Here is a 17,767-nt window from a genome sequence, read left to right as displayed (position 1 = left end):
AATCAGCCCCTCAGCTTTCACAGAGCCCAGAACCCAGAGGTCTTAGATATTCCTAGTAAACGTTTAGGAGGGTGTTGCGGATAATATCAGCACCCACCCATATTCCTTAGCTCCTATCTTTCAATATGCTCCCTGAAAGACTTGCAACTGCCAGCACCTTTACTTGTGCCTGACACTTCCCCGCACCCCCTCCACAGAAACCCTTCTACCGGAAACACAGCTGGCCCGTATTGCCTGGCAATGAACCAATGCCTCTCCCCTCCTGTGATTCCCAGCAGCACTCATCCAGTGGCTGATGGGAGCTGGCGTACAATTGCCCCAGATCCCTCACCTTTGAGTGGGGTAGCTCTGAAGCACAGTTCCCAGAGTTCCCCAGCAGGACTAGAGGCATCCCAGTGATAATAAAGCAGCTCCCTGTCCCTTCTGTCTTCCCCACCCCCTTCCCCAAAAAGCCACTTGCATTTGAATCTTAGTCTCAGGATCTGCTTCTGGGAAATCCAGCCTAAGAGGGCAAGAAAGAAGGACCTGCCAAGGATGATTCAACTGTGCAAGGGAGGTTTCCATGAGGCAGAGCCATGGGCCTTGGCTAACTTACAACATCAGCAGGATGGCTGGGATGATCAGGCCTGGATTGGCGAGGAACGCAAAGATCTTGCCCAGGAAGGTTGGGAAATCGTTTTCAACTGTCTCTTGGATGACGTCATACATTCTGTTTTTCCCACTGGAAAGAAGGGGACACGTTGTGGCACACTGCAAAGCTCAGGTGGCATGGGACTGTGTGCAAGCCCCTCCCCTCTGCAGGTCCAAAGCTGCCACTCACCACTGGTGGAAGAACCAGAGGTCTGCTCCACCTGGGCAGATTATAGTCTGTTGTGAGCACTCCTGCTAATGTCTCCTCTGAGCTCCCATGGCACTCATCGTGGGGCACTAACCACAGGACTTTATCTAGCTAAGTGCCTTATAAACTGAAAAGTACCAGATCAGCATTTCTCAAAGTGTGTCGATCCACAGTAGGAGGCAGGGCAGGGACTAGAATGAGGCGGGTGAGGCTCTGGGGTGCACAATTTAAGGAGGTATTCACTCTTAGGGTCATGCAAGTGCAGGGTTGGCACCTCACCCCACTCCTGGCCCTGGATGGGTATTACATGAAGCAAGGGTCTGTGGCTAATAAGGATGGAAACATTAGCTTGTACATCTTATCTTATTGCACAATTCCACCAAGGCTTTATTTAGTAAAGGAGCGTGTATCGAGCATTTATTTAAGTGAGAAGGTAGAAGATAAAAGGGACAGGATGTTCTAAGCTGCTTTAACCACAGAGCCCTTTTTATGGAGTAGAGAGAGGGCTTTGTTTCTAGAGGCTCTCACATTTGGAAAGAGAGTGGCAGATGCACATTATTTCTCAATCTACCTCCTTACATAATTATTGATTTCTTTATACAATGTCCAGTCTCCTAAACTCGTCTGACTTATACCTTGAACCCATAGTGCTGACAAATGCTCTATAGATCGTGGGGACCCTGTCAAGACTCTCAGTAGCTGCTTCACATTTGAATGGCACTTATCAATATATAGTCATTTCATCTTCAGAATATCGCCCCCCTCCTTACAGTACTCATCCTGTGGTAAGGTAATCCAGGGCAGTAGATTATCCATATATTAAAAGGTTAGATTTGTGCTGTCCAACATGGTAGCTATTAGCCACATGCGGTTATTTAAATTAAAATGAATTCAAATGAAAAAAAATTAGTCAGTTTCTCAGTCCTCATTTCAAGTGTTCAACAGCCATGTGGCTGGTGGCTACCATGTTGAATTGAGCAGACACAGAACATTTCCTTCCTGCAGGAAACTGCTGAGCAGCACTAATGATTTGCCCAAAGCTCCATGGCCTTCTGCAGGCTGATGTGACACCAGAACTGGAATTCTGAGCCACTGCTCTCTGAGCAGACTGCCCGGGGGCGGGGGCAGCTTCTCTTACGGAACCAACGCTGTGCACCTGAATGGCCCGCAGTCAAAGGAGGGCGGGAGGGACATGATGGTGTAGGCCACTGGCAGGAGGCTGAGGAAGAGCACCAGCAGCAGGAGGCCCATGTAGAAGTTGTTGGATCGGGAGGCTTTGAACACGCGTTCGTGGGGGACGTTACTGCTCATCACCGCCCAGCACTGGAAGTACATGGAGGTCAGCAGGCGCAGCACGTTGATGCCCACCAGGCCCGGAGCATAGAAGGAGCCCATCCTGGAAGGGCAGAAACCACACAGCTGGTTGGCCTGGCAGCAGGAGAGGCCAGGGGAGGATGACAGGAGGAGGTGGGATTGATGGTTAGGGCAATGAGGCCTCGCTGCTTTCTCTGTGGACCCCCAGGGAAGGGGCCTCCCATTTAACCAGGGCATTTTTCACTGCCCCAGAGCCACTCAGGAGAAGGAGACACTTGAGCATTATTTTCTCACTGCCAGAGATCTAGCAAATTACATGGCCTCCTCTCTGTTCTCCATGGTTTCCCTAAAGTAGCATTGCTGCTCAGAAAAGTATTTGAAAAGTTCTTAGGAGAATTGGACACTGATCTGCACTGACCCGCTGGCATCTTGAAAGTCTTTGGCTGAAGTTTTGCAGCCTCCTCTAACTCCCTCTTCAGAGGAGGAAGTTCCTTAGTTCATTTACCTCCCTCCTTCTTTCCTCCGTTCCCCCTCCCTCCTCCTTTCTTTTCTTTCCTCCCCTGCCTAGCTTTTCCTTCCTTCCTTATTCCCTCCCCCCCCACCCCCCTTCTTTCTGTTCTCTCTCTACCCCTCCTCTCCTCCCCTCCCTAAGGCCACAGTATCGCGGAGTGGGACAGACGCTGTCCCGGTTCTCATCTAGTCCTGCCCTCTATTTTTCATGTGAAAGAAGGGAGCTCAAGCCTCTCCCCAGCTAGCTGAGAGACCAAGCCTGGGGTTCCAGTTTTTCAACTCCCCAAATGAAGTGATCCCCAGATGAACTGGGTAACTCACCAGATCATTCCTTGGTTGAAGATCAAACCAAGCACATTTCCACTGATGTCAAACTCAGCATATGAAGGCTAGAGAGAGAGAGAGAGAGACAGACAGACAGACAGATAGACAGAGAGAACATTTTAGATGGTGTCAGCAGACTACTACCAGCCAACTGGCCAAGCCAGGGCTGCTCCATCCCAAAGAGCCTGCTCTGGTGGCCAGAGAGGAACCTCGATTCAGGGTTCTGCTTCTTAAACATGTTTTCATCTTTAAAAAACATTTTCAAGTTCTCAAAGTTGAAACTTTTTCCAATATCTTTTTAAAGACAAAAATATGAGAGGTTTTGTGTGTGTTTTTTTACCTCTTTTAGGGCCTGTAGGCTGACTGTGTGCTCTTGAGAGGACCCTGGCCCCTAAAAGAACATTTTAATCAATGCTCTTAGCAGAAATATACCCTGAAATTATAATCAAGGAGTAACTCTAATAAATAATGAAGTGCAAATAATTAAACGAGAAGTCAAGTGAAAAGAAAGCTTAAAAAACAAACAAAAATAAATAAATCACTCCTCTAATTCTCCTCTCATCGTCCTCTGGTCCTAGGGCAGTCATGGGCAAGAGAAGGCTCAGCTAGATACATATTTTCAGCCTGACTCCGATTTTCAGAGTTTGGAAGATTTGTGAAGTATTTGAAAGAACACAAATTTGGGAGCACTGGGAAGTTGGGATCCTCATGAAACATGCTTAAACCCACTTCCCAATTTGTCTTCCAGGAATGGAGATAAAAGTTTCCAGGAATGAGAGGTTAGGAGAGAGAAAAAGGAAGGTCAGGCACGCATGGATCAAAGGAGGAAGCAAGCATAATACAACACACGAAAAATCTTGGGAATTTAACATTTTAAAATATTTTTAAAAAACCTTTATCTACTGGGTTTTGTATCTTGCTTAGAAAAATCTGCTTCATTCCAAGATTATAAGTTTTATATTACATATGTTTTCTTTTAGAAAGTTGTGATTTCATTTATTTGATGTTCAAAACTTTAATTCACCTGCAATTTATTTATTTAGGTGAAATCAGCGAGAAATAGAGCTTCCCTTCCAATGATTAACCAGTTGCTTCAATCCACTTGTTATATAATCCTTCATTTCTCACTGGTTTGAAAGCCTTCCTGTATCATAAATTAAATTCCCATATTGATTGTACCTATTTCTGGACTTCCTATTCTATCCATTGATAACTTTGTCTATTCCCTGGTATCAGTTTTAGTAACTATAGCCTTATAGTATGTTTTACTATAAAGGTAGGTCTAGTTCCTTTCATTCTGCTGTTCTAAATTTTTTCCTGGCTATTTCCACATGCTTATTTTTCAAATAAACTTTGCTATTACTTTGGGATCTTGTTGAACTTATAAATTAATTTGAAAGCAGTGACGTTTTAGCAATGTCATGACATAAAGATGCCATCTTTTTTGAGCACGAGGTTCTTGCACCCTTGTTCTCAGATAAGATTATGAAGTTTCCCTCACTGAGGAGGAGTTGAGTAGGCCCGTGTAAAACTGGCTAGCTCCTGAAAGAAAAAAATATCTTAGAGACCTATACTAAACCCTTACGTGGGCCACATACCCTGCTTCAGGCTGGGATGAGGTGACCAAGTAAACAAAATATGGAGCTCGGTTAAGGGGGAGATCCCAGCCAAGACCAGTGGCCAGTAGGAGGGCAGTGGGGTGTTTGGAAAGAGACATTCACAGGACAGATGGGGCCAGAGGTTCTGCCACATCACAGAAGGCCACTACAGAGAGGAAATGACACACATTTAGACTGAGCAGTTTCCCAGGTAGGTGGGGAAGAGGCGTAGGCCAGGTGGAGGAAATGAGCCAAAGAGGTTAGTCAAAGCACAGTCCAGAAGGCAGGACCAATAGCTATCGTGCTCTTCGTATGCTCCAGGAATTTCTGAAACATTCCCATCCACATCTGCCCTGCCCCACTCCAGGATTTCATTAGAGTTTCAAAATGAGGAGCTACCCTTCCCCTTAGCACTTTCTCTCTGTTCCTGTAGCTCACACAGTGTGGACTTCGAAGCCTCGTGTTCCTTGCCTTCCCCAGTGAGTTGACGCTGTTTCAGCATTTCTCTACCAGCCGTCTGCTCAGCAATGAAGCATGACCTTTCCCAAGGCCAAATGCCTCCATTTCCCAGATAAGAATTTCATACTGTTAACTGCATTGGGAAAAGGCAGATGGGACACCTAAAGGAAATACACATTAAATACTTTTCTGCTTCACAGAGCAGAGACCAACACTAAGGATATAAAGAAATGCGCAAGAATGCATGTGGCCCTATCAGAGAGGATGGCTCAGACAACTTCCTGTGGAATGCCTGTGAAACGGTGACCTACAAATCCAGCCTCCAGGTCCCAGCACCAGCAGTAGTTCATGAACCGGACAAAACAAGCCCGCAGGAAGTCCCCCACCAGGATGGTGATGTACGTCACCAGCATGTCGGACACCGTCAACCTCATGAATTCCTGCAAGGAGGAACACAGAGGAAGGGGGTGGTCAGGGTGGGACCTTGCCCACTTCTCCCAACTGACTGCAGCCACCCACCTGCATTCTTCTCTGTGATCCTCTGATCTTGGGGGGCAGAGTGGTGGTGGTGCAGGGCAAGGACCCAGGCTTTGAAAAATTCTTATATAGGTCTCAACTCTATAATTACTAATTGTATTGCTTTGTAATAGTCTCTGAACCTCTTGAAGTTGATAATATTAACCTTGCAGGGTTAATGGGAAGCTTAGTGATTATGTATGGAAATTGCCTGGCACGCTGGCACTGCCCAATGCATGGTAGTTATCAGCACTAATGCACAGATATAGGACCTGAAGTCTCGTCCCTTACTTTCCTCACTTGCTCTGAAATACCAGCTGCCCCAGCTAAGACTGAATCTGATCATTGTCACTGGGGACAACAGCTGGCTTTCTTTACCTCCAGCTAATTGGATTTTTTCCTTGTTACACAGAGAAAATAATGTAGGGTTTTCACAGAGGCACATAGGAGAAGAGGCAAAAACAAAGGCGTGTTCTTTGTAGAGTATCTATAATTTATTACTTTTGTGGGAAAATTTAAAGACCTACCAGATAATAGTATAACCTTTAAGACATCTAGTAGACTTGGAATTCCTAGGGAGTACAGGGTCCGCTTTATTCATCTTTCTATCCTCCAAGATCATTAATAACTTTCTGCTCTATGAACAACTGGTGAGTTTTCAGGGTCATTCCTCAGTAAGAATTCAGAATTAATGCTCCTAAGTAATAGTCAACTCAACATGCATCAGGTCTCCGCTCTGTGCAAGGTGATGCTCAGGGGCCGGGCTGGAGGTGGTGGTAGACACAGGTGAGCAGGGCATAATGACTCGAACCCATCACTGCCAACTAGCTCAGAAACAAGTTTTCATCAGTGACTGGAACAGTGATGGGCACTCCGGGAGGAGGGCAAGAGAGTTGCCTCCCAAGGATGTGAGGCAAGAAATGACAGCCTGTATAGCAGAATATTCCAAAAGAATCATGTAGGTAGTGAACTCTCTTTGGCCTTCTAAAGAGGATGGGTTTTATTGACTTGAAGATTCTTTCTCTGTTACACATTGTGATGAGTTGAGTGCAGGAGCTGGGCAAGCTCAGTGGCCCTGCACCTTGAAGACAAGGAGGATTTGAAGAGCATGGGGAATCTGGACTGGAGGAGGCAAGAAATGGTGAGTCTGAGCCCTTGGGAAGGCATTGGGAAGAAAAGGCCCCCAGGACCCCAGGGGCAAGGACAGATATTTTTCCCTGTGGGATTCTGCAGGCGGTGAACTTGTAGGCAGTGTTTAGCAGAGTGTGTGATGCAATTCCCTCCTTCATTGTACTTTATCATCCTCAGTTAAAAACACTGTTGTTTGATGCTCTGTGTGAGTGGACTCTTCAGGGAACCCATGAAAAAGTCATAAACTCTGCATCTCAGTGGGGTGGCTGATGACTAGAAGCCCCACGCAGTGAGATGGAGTTGAGGCAGCTGATCCCTGTGTTACCCGTGAATACTTTAGGGTTCTGCCTAAGAAGGCCAAGAACACTAGGCTTTGAAGTCCCCCCTGTGCAAGTTACAGGAATGGTGGTAAAAGTGGACGAGGGGAAATAGTAGTTGCTAATTTTTGAGACTCTAATAAAAAATATTAATTCTCTTCAAAGAAAAATGCACAGATGCACATACACACCAAGTCCTGAATCTAATTTTTAGGAGCATTTATTCATGATTTCCAGATGGAGAACCTTAGACTTTCAGTAAAATCTACAGTAAAACTTTAAAAAAATTCAAAAATTAGATTAATGAATGAAGCATATAGAGAAAGATATGGGACACTGAAAAAATGTGAAAGTGAAAAAGTGGAACTTTCCTAGGAAATACTGACTGGACATTTTAGTAGCTTAAAAATGAAAACATCAAGAAAGAAGTAACAGGGATGACCTTTTCAGGAGAGCACAACTACTCACAATGCCCACGGCTGTCTCCCAGCAAGAACCCCGGGGCACGTCGGCAGGGTGTAGGGGTGGCCGGGGGACACTCTCGTTCCAACCCGAGGAGTTGTAATAGTTAAACAGAGTCCAATGAGTGATGTTCTTTATTGTCTCTTCATTAGAAAGCTGGAACAAAAAATGGAGAAGTGGGGTTGGAAGGAACCAGGGATGGTCCAACTGTTTCCACAGGAACAGCAATTAAAGCCAGCACATGCCACAACCTTGCCACCTCATATCTGCCTTACCCCTCAACAGAGTCCCCCCAAATCTAAACAGAAGAGGGAGGCAATTGGCTGAAGTCCTTGGGTCTTTTCCATGAAGTTATCTTCCATCCATCCATGCATGCATCCATCCAAACACTCATTATTCTTTTGAGAATAATTTATTCAGGGTCTGTTCTAGACATATAAGGCAGTGGTGACAGAGGAGTGAACAAGAGATGGAGTGTTCGTCAGAAAGTTCACAGTCTCTTAAGTGACAGAGATGAACAGACAATCACAGAATAGAGTGATAAGAGCTATGGGAAATTTTCTCTGGGGATTGAGGAAATTCATGTCAGACAATGGGGGCCAGGAAGAGTTCCTGGAGGGAAAGGGATCTGAGCCTGAACCTTACTCAACTAGTCAAGCATGGGGAGAAGGGTGGAGAGAGAGGCAAGAGAGAAGTTTCCAGGAGGAACTGTGAGGTTCAGGAGGGTGGAATAGTCTACTAGAGTAGGAGGGAAGCCAGAGATGAGGTTGCAGCCAGTTCCAATCACTTTCTTGCTTAGAACCTTCGTAGAGCTCCCTTGTCAACCTCAGGAAAAAAGTCATGCAGCTCAGTAATGAGGAGGGAGGGGTAAGGAAGAGAAGCCTCATCATCTGGGCCTTCCCCCAGTGCATTTCCACTTCCCCTCTCCTGTGTTGTTCAGCCGTCCACAGTCCTCTGTTTGCACCAGTTGTTCCCTCTTTCCAGTCTCTGCTGAGATTCCTCAGGGGGCTCTGGAGCCCTTCCTATGCACTGCAGTGCAGCCCTGGCTCGCCCCCATGGAAGCACATCCTGCAGCATGCTGTAAGGGATGAGTCTGTCTCCTGGCCCAGAGGGTGGACACCCTGGAACAGGACTGTTTAGCTCCCTGCAGTACCCTGAGAGCCTGACACAGTGGATGCTCCATAACCATCTGGTGAGCAATGATGAAAGGTTAGGTCAATTGTGACATATCATCTCAGTGGACACTTGCTCAGCTGGTAAACACTTACGGCAGCTATGAAACCATAGTATTTTATCTGCAGGAAAAGCTTCAGATAAAATACTAGGAGTACCAACTGACATGTATATGATGTGTAAAAAGACAATCTAAGAAAGAGACAACAAAGAACTTCAGCAAAATGGTAACAATGGTTGCCTTTCGGTCACATCCTGGGGCTATTTTTTTCTTCATTTTACTATTCTGACCTTTCTAAAATTTATTTAACTAATATGACTCATACATTAGGAGAGTATTATATTTAAAAAAAGGCACCAGGGGCTGGGGGGAGTTTGTGGTCTTTACCTTGAGGTGGACATCATCCATCAGGGCCAAGAGAAACGTGTAGAGGTTGCCCAGGAAGAGTGCAAAGATGCGTCCCAGCTGCCACTTCAGCCCAATGCGTGGGTGGTAATTCTCCAGGGCAGCGATTGTTTCAAACAGAGGGGGACAAAACATCCCAAGCAGGGACATCACAATTTCAACCTGAGAGATGAGCAAAACCTGGGTCACTTGCTACATCAACACCACCAGGTTGGCCACCATATCTGCAGCCTTGGGGCCATGCATCTCCCTCTTCTTCTTGTCCCCACCTCTGCCTCTGGAGATGCCCTGGGGTCCTACAACTTGCTGTTTGACCCTAGTGAAGGCACCCACATGCCTGGAGCAGTCGGCATATGTCCCACACATCATAATTGCTCTGCAACTGGTTGCTATCATGGTTCTTGCTATTAGTATTGATAAAAAATTTTCTTTAAAAAAGAGCAAACTTTCTTTGAGAAGTAAATGAGTTACCCTATGGGACACAGCTTTGTGCTCTGTAAAGTTGTGAGCTAGGTAAGAGTCACCGCGATAGCCCTCATCTCAGGAGACTGGAAAACAGGAAGCTCAGATCACAGAAGGGAACTAAGAGTAGAGGGATGTGGTTGAGAGTGTGGCATTTGGAGTCAGCTCTCTGGGTTTGAGCCCGGCTCTATTACTTGCTGGTTTTGTAATTTAGGAAAAGTGACCTAACTTCTGAGTTTCATATTTCTTCACGTGTAAAACAGTGACACGTACAGTAGTCCTTGTTGTAAGAGTCAGAAGAGATAATAAGCGCACATCTACTAGTCCAGAGCCTGCTAAGTGGTAAGCACTCAATTTTGCCTCCAAGTTTGGGAGAATCTTGACTCTAAAGCTGAACCTGACCACAGTAGAACATTCTCTCTGAAACTAAAACTGCTCACCAGTGGAGGGTAAGTTCTTGAGCTGCTGACCAAATTGCAGGTTGGTCAATATCTCTGGACCAGTCCTGATGCCCCCAGTTTCTCACACTGACCATTGGCTTGGCTTCTCATCACCTTCATACTTCTAAACCTGCTTAGTTCTTCCCACCCTGAGAACCATCCACAACTGCCCTTCTTGACATGTTTGTCCAACTCTCAACCTAATTTCTGCCTTTGCTACAAAATCCTGATCACATCATTCTTGCCTACTGCTGTTTGTGCTGTGGTTTACTCTTGTCAAGCCTGCTTCCGAAGGAAACTGCAGCCTGCTTAAGAGCAGAATCTGCCCCAGCAGGGTTGGCTCAGTGGTTACAGTGTCGGCCTGCAGACTGAAGGGTCCCAGGTTTGATTCCGGCCAAGGGCACGTACCTGGGTTGCAGGCTCGACCCCTGGCCCTGGTCAGGGCTCATGCAGGAGGCAACCAATTGATGTGTCTCTCACATCGATGTTTCTCTCTTTCTTTCTCTCCCTTCTGCTCTCTCTGAAAGCAATGGAAAAAATATCCTTGGTGAGGATTAAAAAAAAGAGCAGAATCCATCTTGGGCATCTTTTGTACCCTCACACAGCTTAGTGACTTCATGTTTTAGATGGGTTCATTGTAAATGGCATGTACCTTTTAAAAAATTCAATCTGGTCCGGCCAGGCGTGGATCAGCGGTTGAGCATGGACGTGGGATCCAGGAGATCGAGGTTCGATTCCTGGTCAGGGCACATGCCTGGGTTGCGGGCTCAATCCCCAGTCGGGGGCGTGCAGGAGGCAGCCGATCAATGACTCTCTCATCATTGATGTTTCTCTCTCTTTTTCTCTCACTCTCCCTTCCTCTCTCTGTAATCAATAAAGATATATTAAAAAAAAAAAATTCAATCTGATCATTATTATCTTTATTTTTCAAAATTTTAAATTTTTTATTATATTGTTGACAGTATTACAGATGTCTACCATTTTCTCCTTCCTTGCCACCCTCTACCCAACTCCCACCCCACTCCAGATCTTCCCAGTATTGTCTTAAACTGTAGATTTAATCTGTTTACATTTACTGTAACCACTGATATATTTAGATTTAAATCTATCTGTTTGCTTTATATTTGTCTTACCAGTTTTATATTTCTTTTTCTATCCTTTCTTGCTTTCTGGGAATAGACAAATTTTTTTCTTATTATTTAATTTACTTAGCTTATGATTGTGTGGGTCAGTATTTGATTCTGGACTTAGCTAGGTGGTTCTTTTGCTGGTCTCACTTGGATTCATTCATGAATCTATGGTCAGCTGATGGCTGATGGCTTCATTCACATGCTGGTGGCTGGCTGGCTATCATCTGGGGTGATGAGCTAACTGGGCCATGCATCTTATCATTCAGCAGGCTAGCCTGGAATTATTTAAATCATGGAGGTCTCAGGGTTCTCAAGAGAGCAAATTCCAATACACAAGCACTTTTCAAGTCTGCTTGTATCATGGCAGCTGCTGTCCCATTGGCTAAAGCAAGTCACATGGCCAAACTTAGCTGGATTCAAGAGATGGGGAAACAGATTCCAACTCTTCATGGGAGGAGCTAGAAAATCACATTGCAAAGACATGTGCACATAGGGATGGGAGGAATTTGTAGCCATTTTGCCAACTACCACAGATGTCAAATTCCCAAAAGAGATTTATGGATTCAATATAATCACAATAAAACTTTAATGTGTTTTATTGTGGATCCTGATGAGAAAAATCACTCTACCAGGTATCAAGATATACTATAAAGCCATAGTTTATGAGTGTGTTATTAATGCAGAAATAGAAAAATAGACCAATGGAATAGAAAAGGGAGCCCAGAATTATAGCTATGCATTAATAAACACTTGACTTATGATATATGGCACTGTAGAGCTGTGAGGAAAGGATCACCTTATTAATAACTGGTGTTAAAGGCCATCCTGACTGACATGCTAATTAAATCCAGCTATATCTAGCTACAGAAGATTAATAATGGGTGACTCTTTGTTCAAGATGTTTGCATTACTAGACTAAAAAGAGATGTAATTTCACTTTTTAAAACCAGTCTTCAGCTGAATGGCACAGGAAGCAGTGTAATTTCAAAATCTGCTCCTAATGTTCACTTCCACAGAGATGCCCTCCTTACCTCATTCCTTTCATACCAGCTGACGTTCTGCATTTTGGAGAATTCCTGGGATCGCTTCACCACAAAGTAAATGAGGTACCCACTCCCGCACAAACAGCAGATGATGAGGAAGTTGGCCAGGACACGGAGAAATCTTGTCAGGTGGATATTTTCTTCTTTGTTACTCTCTTGTTCATCCACTATTGATTCCTTAATGTGTGGAAATCAGATATGAATAATGTAAGGCCGGGAACCGTTGTTGGATTCCTGAGATGACTACTCTCTCTATTTCCATGAATGAAATCATACAGCGGGGTGATTTAAAGCACTGCTGCCCTAAGGAGAAGGAGTTCTTTCCTTTAGGAAAACACATTTTGTTGTTACTGTTACTCTGGTCCACGTAATGACAAAAGCTTAGATTTATTAAATAATTACTGTGTACCAGATGTGTTGCTAAATACTTCCTATGCATTTTCCCTCTTAATCACAACAACAAACCAATAGAGTAATTACTATTATTTCCCATATCACGGATACTAAGGATCAGAGAAATTTCAGTAATTGATTGGGATGGTTTTAAATCTATAGATCAAATAGATTAAAATTGATTCTTATTATTGAGTCTTCTATCCAGAGGCTGGCTTTTTCTACAAAAAAGTTATAGCCCTAGCTGGTTTGGCTCAGTGGTTAGAGCATCGGCCCTCGGACTGAAGGGTCTTGGTTTCTATTCTGGTCAAAGGCATGTACCTCAGTTGAAGGCTCACTCTGGAGGCAACCAATCAATGTGTCTCTTTCACATCGGTGTTTCTCTCCCCCGCCCCTCTTCCTTCCACTCTCTCTGAAAAGCAATGGAAAAAATATGCTCAGGTGAGGATTAAAGAACAACAACAACAACAAACTTCTGGTCAATTTTTTTCTGTAAAAAGCCAGATAGTAAATCTCTTTGGTTTTGCAGGCCATGTGGCCTCTCTCACAACTACTCAGCTATGTCATTGTAGCATGAAAGCAACCATAGAGAAGATATAAATATATGGGCATGGCTTTGTTTCAATAAAATCTTATTTAAAAAAATAGGCAGCAGGCTGGATTTGGACCCTGGGTCATAGTTTGGCGACTTCTGTTCTAATCCATGAGCATGATATATCTCTCCATTTATTTAGAGTTTCTTAATGTCTTTCAACAATATTTTTTACTTTCAGTGTAGCAATCTTCATTTTTTTTGGGTTAAATCTATTCCTAGAAATTTTTATAATTTTTGTAATAGTATTATAAATGGAATTTAAAATTACTTTCTAGTTGTTTTCTGCTAGCATATGAAACTACAATAGATTTTTTATTATTAACCTTATCTCCTGTACCTGTAACTCTATGAAGACACAATTAGTATATGGCAGACCAGGGTGTAAAATGAGGTCTCTTAGATATAAAAGTACCTGGAAGAAGATTTTGGCAATCAATTAACAATTACTATGTTCAGGTTCAGGTTTAACTAACTCATCAGGCAGTTAATATACATTAGCACACACACTTCTCACAACATATGCCCTGTTATGTAAGGGTATTTTCTTGTTTTTTAAATAGACTTAGAGGAGAAGCCTTCTCTTTCCCAGATGTTCAAAGTGCTTCATAGACATTTATTCTCTCTGATAGGCCAGGAGGAAGAGACAAAGGCCCTGTTGACCCTTATTCTGTCCTTGGATGCTCCATCAGAGGCTCCTCATTGCTGTGAGAAGGAGTGGGGAGAACTGAATCAGCTCCCTGCTGCACCCACTGCCAAGCTGACTGAACTCTGGGGCTCTCAAAACCCATGTAAGTGAGTTGCTGAGCCCAAACCCTCTCACTGGTGGATGCACCTGCCATCTGCAGGCATCAGTCAGTGGGCAAGCAGCTCACTTCTCCTCCCAAGAAGGGCCAGGAGAAGAGACGAGATAACCAAGCATAGCTGTGTTATAAATCTGACCTCTGCAGGTCCTGGGGGAAAGTCTGACCAATCAGGCAGGAGAAATATTGAACTACTAAGAACTTGAATGGTCTTTATATTTATGGAGATAAAATAAAATGTGCAGTGCTTCAGTGTTATAGCTTCTGCTTTTGTTAATGTGGTTACCCTCTGGTTTGTTTTTATATTATAAAATAAAGAGAGACGTGTAGGTCATCTCACATCTCCTTTGTGAACTTTAATGAGATAATCAAGTGTGGTGGTGTGCACGTAATTGACTCCTTTATTTCCACACTCCCCAACCAGGTTTCTTAACTCTTTTTGGGTGTTCTAATCATTTGATGAGCTTTTTTAAAAATCCAAAGCCAGGATCCCATCCCACACCAATCACATCAGAATCCTCAGGGATGGGGGGACTGAGAAGATTTTTAAAGCTCCTTAGGTGATTCAAACATGCGTAAAAGGTTGAGAACGTCTGCCCCAAACACATCTTTTCATGTCCCAGAGCAGAAAACACTTCCACAAGGAAATAGACAGGCCCAGGCCCCAACATTCATGGTTCTCTGACATATGAAGAAACAGACAGTGGGTACCAGCTGTGAGCATTTTTTCTTGAAGGCTTGAAAGCTGGTCTCCTACCTCTAGTAAAGCTCTTGCCACAGGTTACTTGGTGATCTTACTTGCCATACCCCATCTGGGAGATGTCTCCCAATCACAGGAGACACCCAAAGTTCCCCCAGGAAGTGGGAACGGCCCTGGTGGCTACCTTGAAGCTGGTGGTGATGGAGGCGTATTTGTTGTCGGCCGTATCTGAATTCCCGATCAGGTAGTCCCAGCTGGTGAACATCTTGAAGCTGAACGTGAAGTGATCACTCTCCCCCTCGCTGGTGCTGCCCTGGGTGTTGCTGGCCATCCTGTAGGGTGCACAGCACTGTTATTATATCTGCTCCGTTTTTGCTGCATCAGCCCAAGGGAACCTTGGCCTGAGCCAATCTTGGGCACAGGTAGCAGACATCCAGTGAAGGGAATGAACCAGGCAGGGGCGTGGGCCAAGACAGATTTGATTTAGGGCACTTTCCCCTCAAATTCAGAGTCTCCTGTGAGGACACCCGGTGTCAGTTGTGTAATAAGAAGCCTACTGGATACAGGACACTTAACCATGTTTTCTATGCCGATGTCTGATTTCCTGTGGCTCGATTTGCCTTCAACTGTTTTAGAACTCTGTTCTCACAGGAAACATCCTCTTTTAATTGATCTATTTTCTTCAATAGAAAATGTATTTTTCCAAATTAGCCTTGAGACAGTTGGTACTGCACCCAGGTGACATGCACAACCTTTTCTTAAGCTTGGTTGAAAGCGCCTTGGACCTGCCTTGCTACCCATGCACGTCACCCTACCTACCCTCAACCTCTCCTTGTGGAGTCTCTCTCTGGAGGTTAGTCCTGTGGGAATTGCAAATTCCGAGCAGGGTCTCTATCAGATGCAGAGAGAGAGAGAGAGAGAGAGAGGGAGAGAGAGGGAGAGGGAGAGAGAGAGAGAGAGTGTGTGTGTGTTGTGTGTGTTGTGTGTTGGGGGGGTGGGGTGTTGCATTCCTCTCTAACTCTATCTTATGTGTTGGCTTTTGGGATTTGCTGTTCCAGGGGCTTGGCTGGCTTAGTTAGCTCTTTGGTTCATCATGGAAACATTCCATATCCTTATACTTATCTGGGATAATTGCAAGGAAAAACATAACATGAGGCTAAGAATAAAACCAAGCCCGTCTCCTTGTTTTCTTCCCTGTTGCTTGATAGAGCTGGGCAGCCACACATCACCTCATGGTCACTGTTGTGTGCCTGGCAGGTTCTCATCAACAGCAGCATTTTCCCTTTCAGGGGTTCTGACCAGGCTTCGAGAATTCTCTTTTCCTCTCCTGCAGACACAGCTACCCCTGCTCTTCTGGGAGAAGTAACCCTTTGTGGCCCTGCTGAAGGGTGGTGAGCCCTGGTGGTCAGGTGTGTGCAAGAGACTGTGCCACCCCACCCTGCACCAGCCTTTGCTGATTGGGGTCCCCTGATTTAGAAGAAGGCAATTTGTGGGATGGGTCAAATTTTTCTTTAGAGAGTATGAATTAAGAATCACAGACATAATTAGACACAATTAAGAACCAAGCCCATTTCTGACCACTGAGACAGGTAGAGTAGGGGCCAGTGAGGACACCATGGTTAATCAGAGCCACACACATTCATTTAGGCTTATTGTTTATATCATCATAAGTACCAGGCAGGGTTTTGACTTGCAAGCTAGAGGTATAGAGGAACAGAAGAGTTTTTCTGAGAAAGCTGAGCTCTGGGGAGAGCAAAACAGGTCTTGCAAACTTTTCTAGTCTTACCTTAGCAGGTACCATGCAACCCACACTGGCCTTTGACAGTTTTTGGAACCTACTAGGATATTTCCTACCTCAGGGCCTTTGCACATGCTCTTCTTTTGCCTAAAATGTTGTTCCCCAGACTTTCAGCATGGCTGGCAGTTCTCAGCCTCACCTAAAGGAGTTTCTATCCCATTTCACAGAACTGCCCACATTACCCTGTTTGTCTTTTATACCACATATGACAATCTGCATCTGCTTTGTTAATTTGTTCTTTTTTTCTCTCTAAATCCCCCACAAGAAGATAAGTGGGCACAGAGTGGCCATGGGAGCGGGATCGTTGTATGAAGGAAATTAAAAGCCTGTAAATAAGATGGTCATACTTACGATCTAATGACAATCATCAGGCTATAGCCAAACACGCTGACCCCCACCATGAAGTAAGCCATGGGCAGTCTGTACCTCAGCCACCCGATGGTCCTCTGGTCATTGTAGTAGCCGTAGAAGAGAGCAGAATATTTAATGTAGCCCTGTGGGACAGCAAATCCAAATGCTCTGGGTCTGTAAGTGGGGCGCAGTCATCAGACACTTCCATTCTACAGGCACCTCTTTCTCAGGGGCTAGCGGGCATCTGAGGGGAGGAAGGAAGGGCTCTGGACACTCTTGCCCTTCCTGCCACTTCCCTCGTTGCTCCCAAGTCTCTCCATGTCTCCCCCTTTCCTTTCTGCATTCTCTCTATTTCTCCAGTATACAGAGTGCCAAAGATAAGGCCCGAGAGTGTTGTTAACATTTGGGGTGAACCTAGGGGTAAGGAGGTGTGCATGTGCGCATGTACAACAGCTCCAGATTCTTACCCTGAGCATAGGACCCTGATCAAAGGCAGGGAGGCTCTGAAAGTATGTGATGCATCCGGGACTCCCCCCAAACTTGATAACATTGGGGCATGAAGTGTGAGGTCTTAGATAGAAAAGGGACTGAAGAAGTGGGGAACAGCCAGGCCATGAAGAGTTCTTCTGTAAGCCCAATTCAGACCCTGGATTTCGTTCCGTTTGGGAATGGGCATAAGTGAGGATCGGAGGTAAGGGGTGACAGGGCCAGGTCTGCATTGTAAAAGGGTCACTCCAGCAGCAGAGGGCATGGGGATTGTAGGAGCCCAGCCACGGCAGGGAGCAGAGGTTGAAGATTCTGACAGTGGGCCTGGTGTAGTGGAGTGTCATTCAAGGGAGAGGTAAGAGGGGTGGAGAAAAGGGGACCAGTTCAAGAAATATTTAGTGGATAGGAAATATTTAGAGTATTTCTAGTTCTTCATGTGTATACAATTCTAATATTAATACCCTTACATATATGCCTGTATTTGCATCACTAATTATAAGCAATTAGAATTATATTAAATT

General features: G+C 44.8%; 1 protein-coding gene across 1 annotated transcript in view; it reads right to left on the bottom strand.

The window, feature by feature from the left end:
- Positions 1-17,767, bottom strand: part of TMC2 (transmembrane channel like 2) — a 40,553-nt gene that overhangs the window by 6,421 nt on the left and 16,365 nt on the right. Inside the window, exons 9-17 of the mRNA XM_087819293.1 lie at positions 16,761-16,903; positions 14,796-14,943; positions 12,112-12,300; positions 9,031-9,210; positions 7,476-7,625; positions 5,355-5,483; positions 2,984-3,051; positions 1,995-2,234; positions 596-721 (exon numbers count right to left, since the gene is read on the bottom strand). Of these exons, the coding sequence (XP_087675419.1) occupies positions 596-721; positions 1,995-2,234; positions 2,984-3,051; positions 5,355-5,483; positions 7,476-7,625; positions 9,031-9,210; positions 12,112-12,300; positions 14,796-14,943; positions 16,761-16,903 (1,373 nt within the window). The remainder of the gene's footprint in view (positions 1-595; positions 722-1,994; positions 2,235-2,983; positions 3,052-5,354; positions 5,484-7,475; positions 7,626-9,030; positions 9,211-12,111; positions 12,301-14,795; positions 14,944-16,760; positions 16,904-17,767) is intronic.

This window comes from Miniopterus natalensis, chromosome 7 (assembly GCF_054644295.1).
Source record: "Miniopterus natalensis isolate mMinNat1 chromosome 7, mMinNat1.hap1, whole genome shotgun sequence".
NCBI lineage: Eukaryota > Metazoa > Chordata > Mammalia > Chiroptera > Miniopteridae > Miniopterus > Miniopterus natalensis.
The sequence above is the reverse complement of the archived record's forward strand: the minus strand, read 5'-3'. Positions and strand labels throughout refer to the sequence as shown.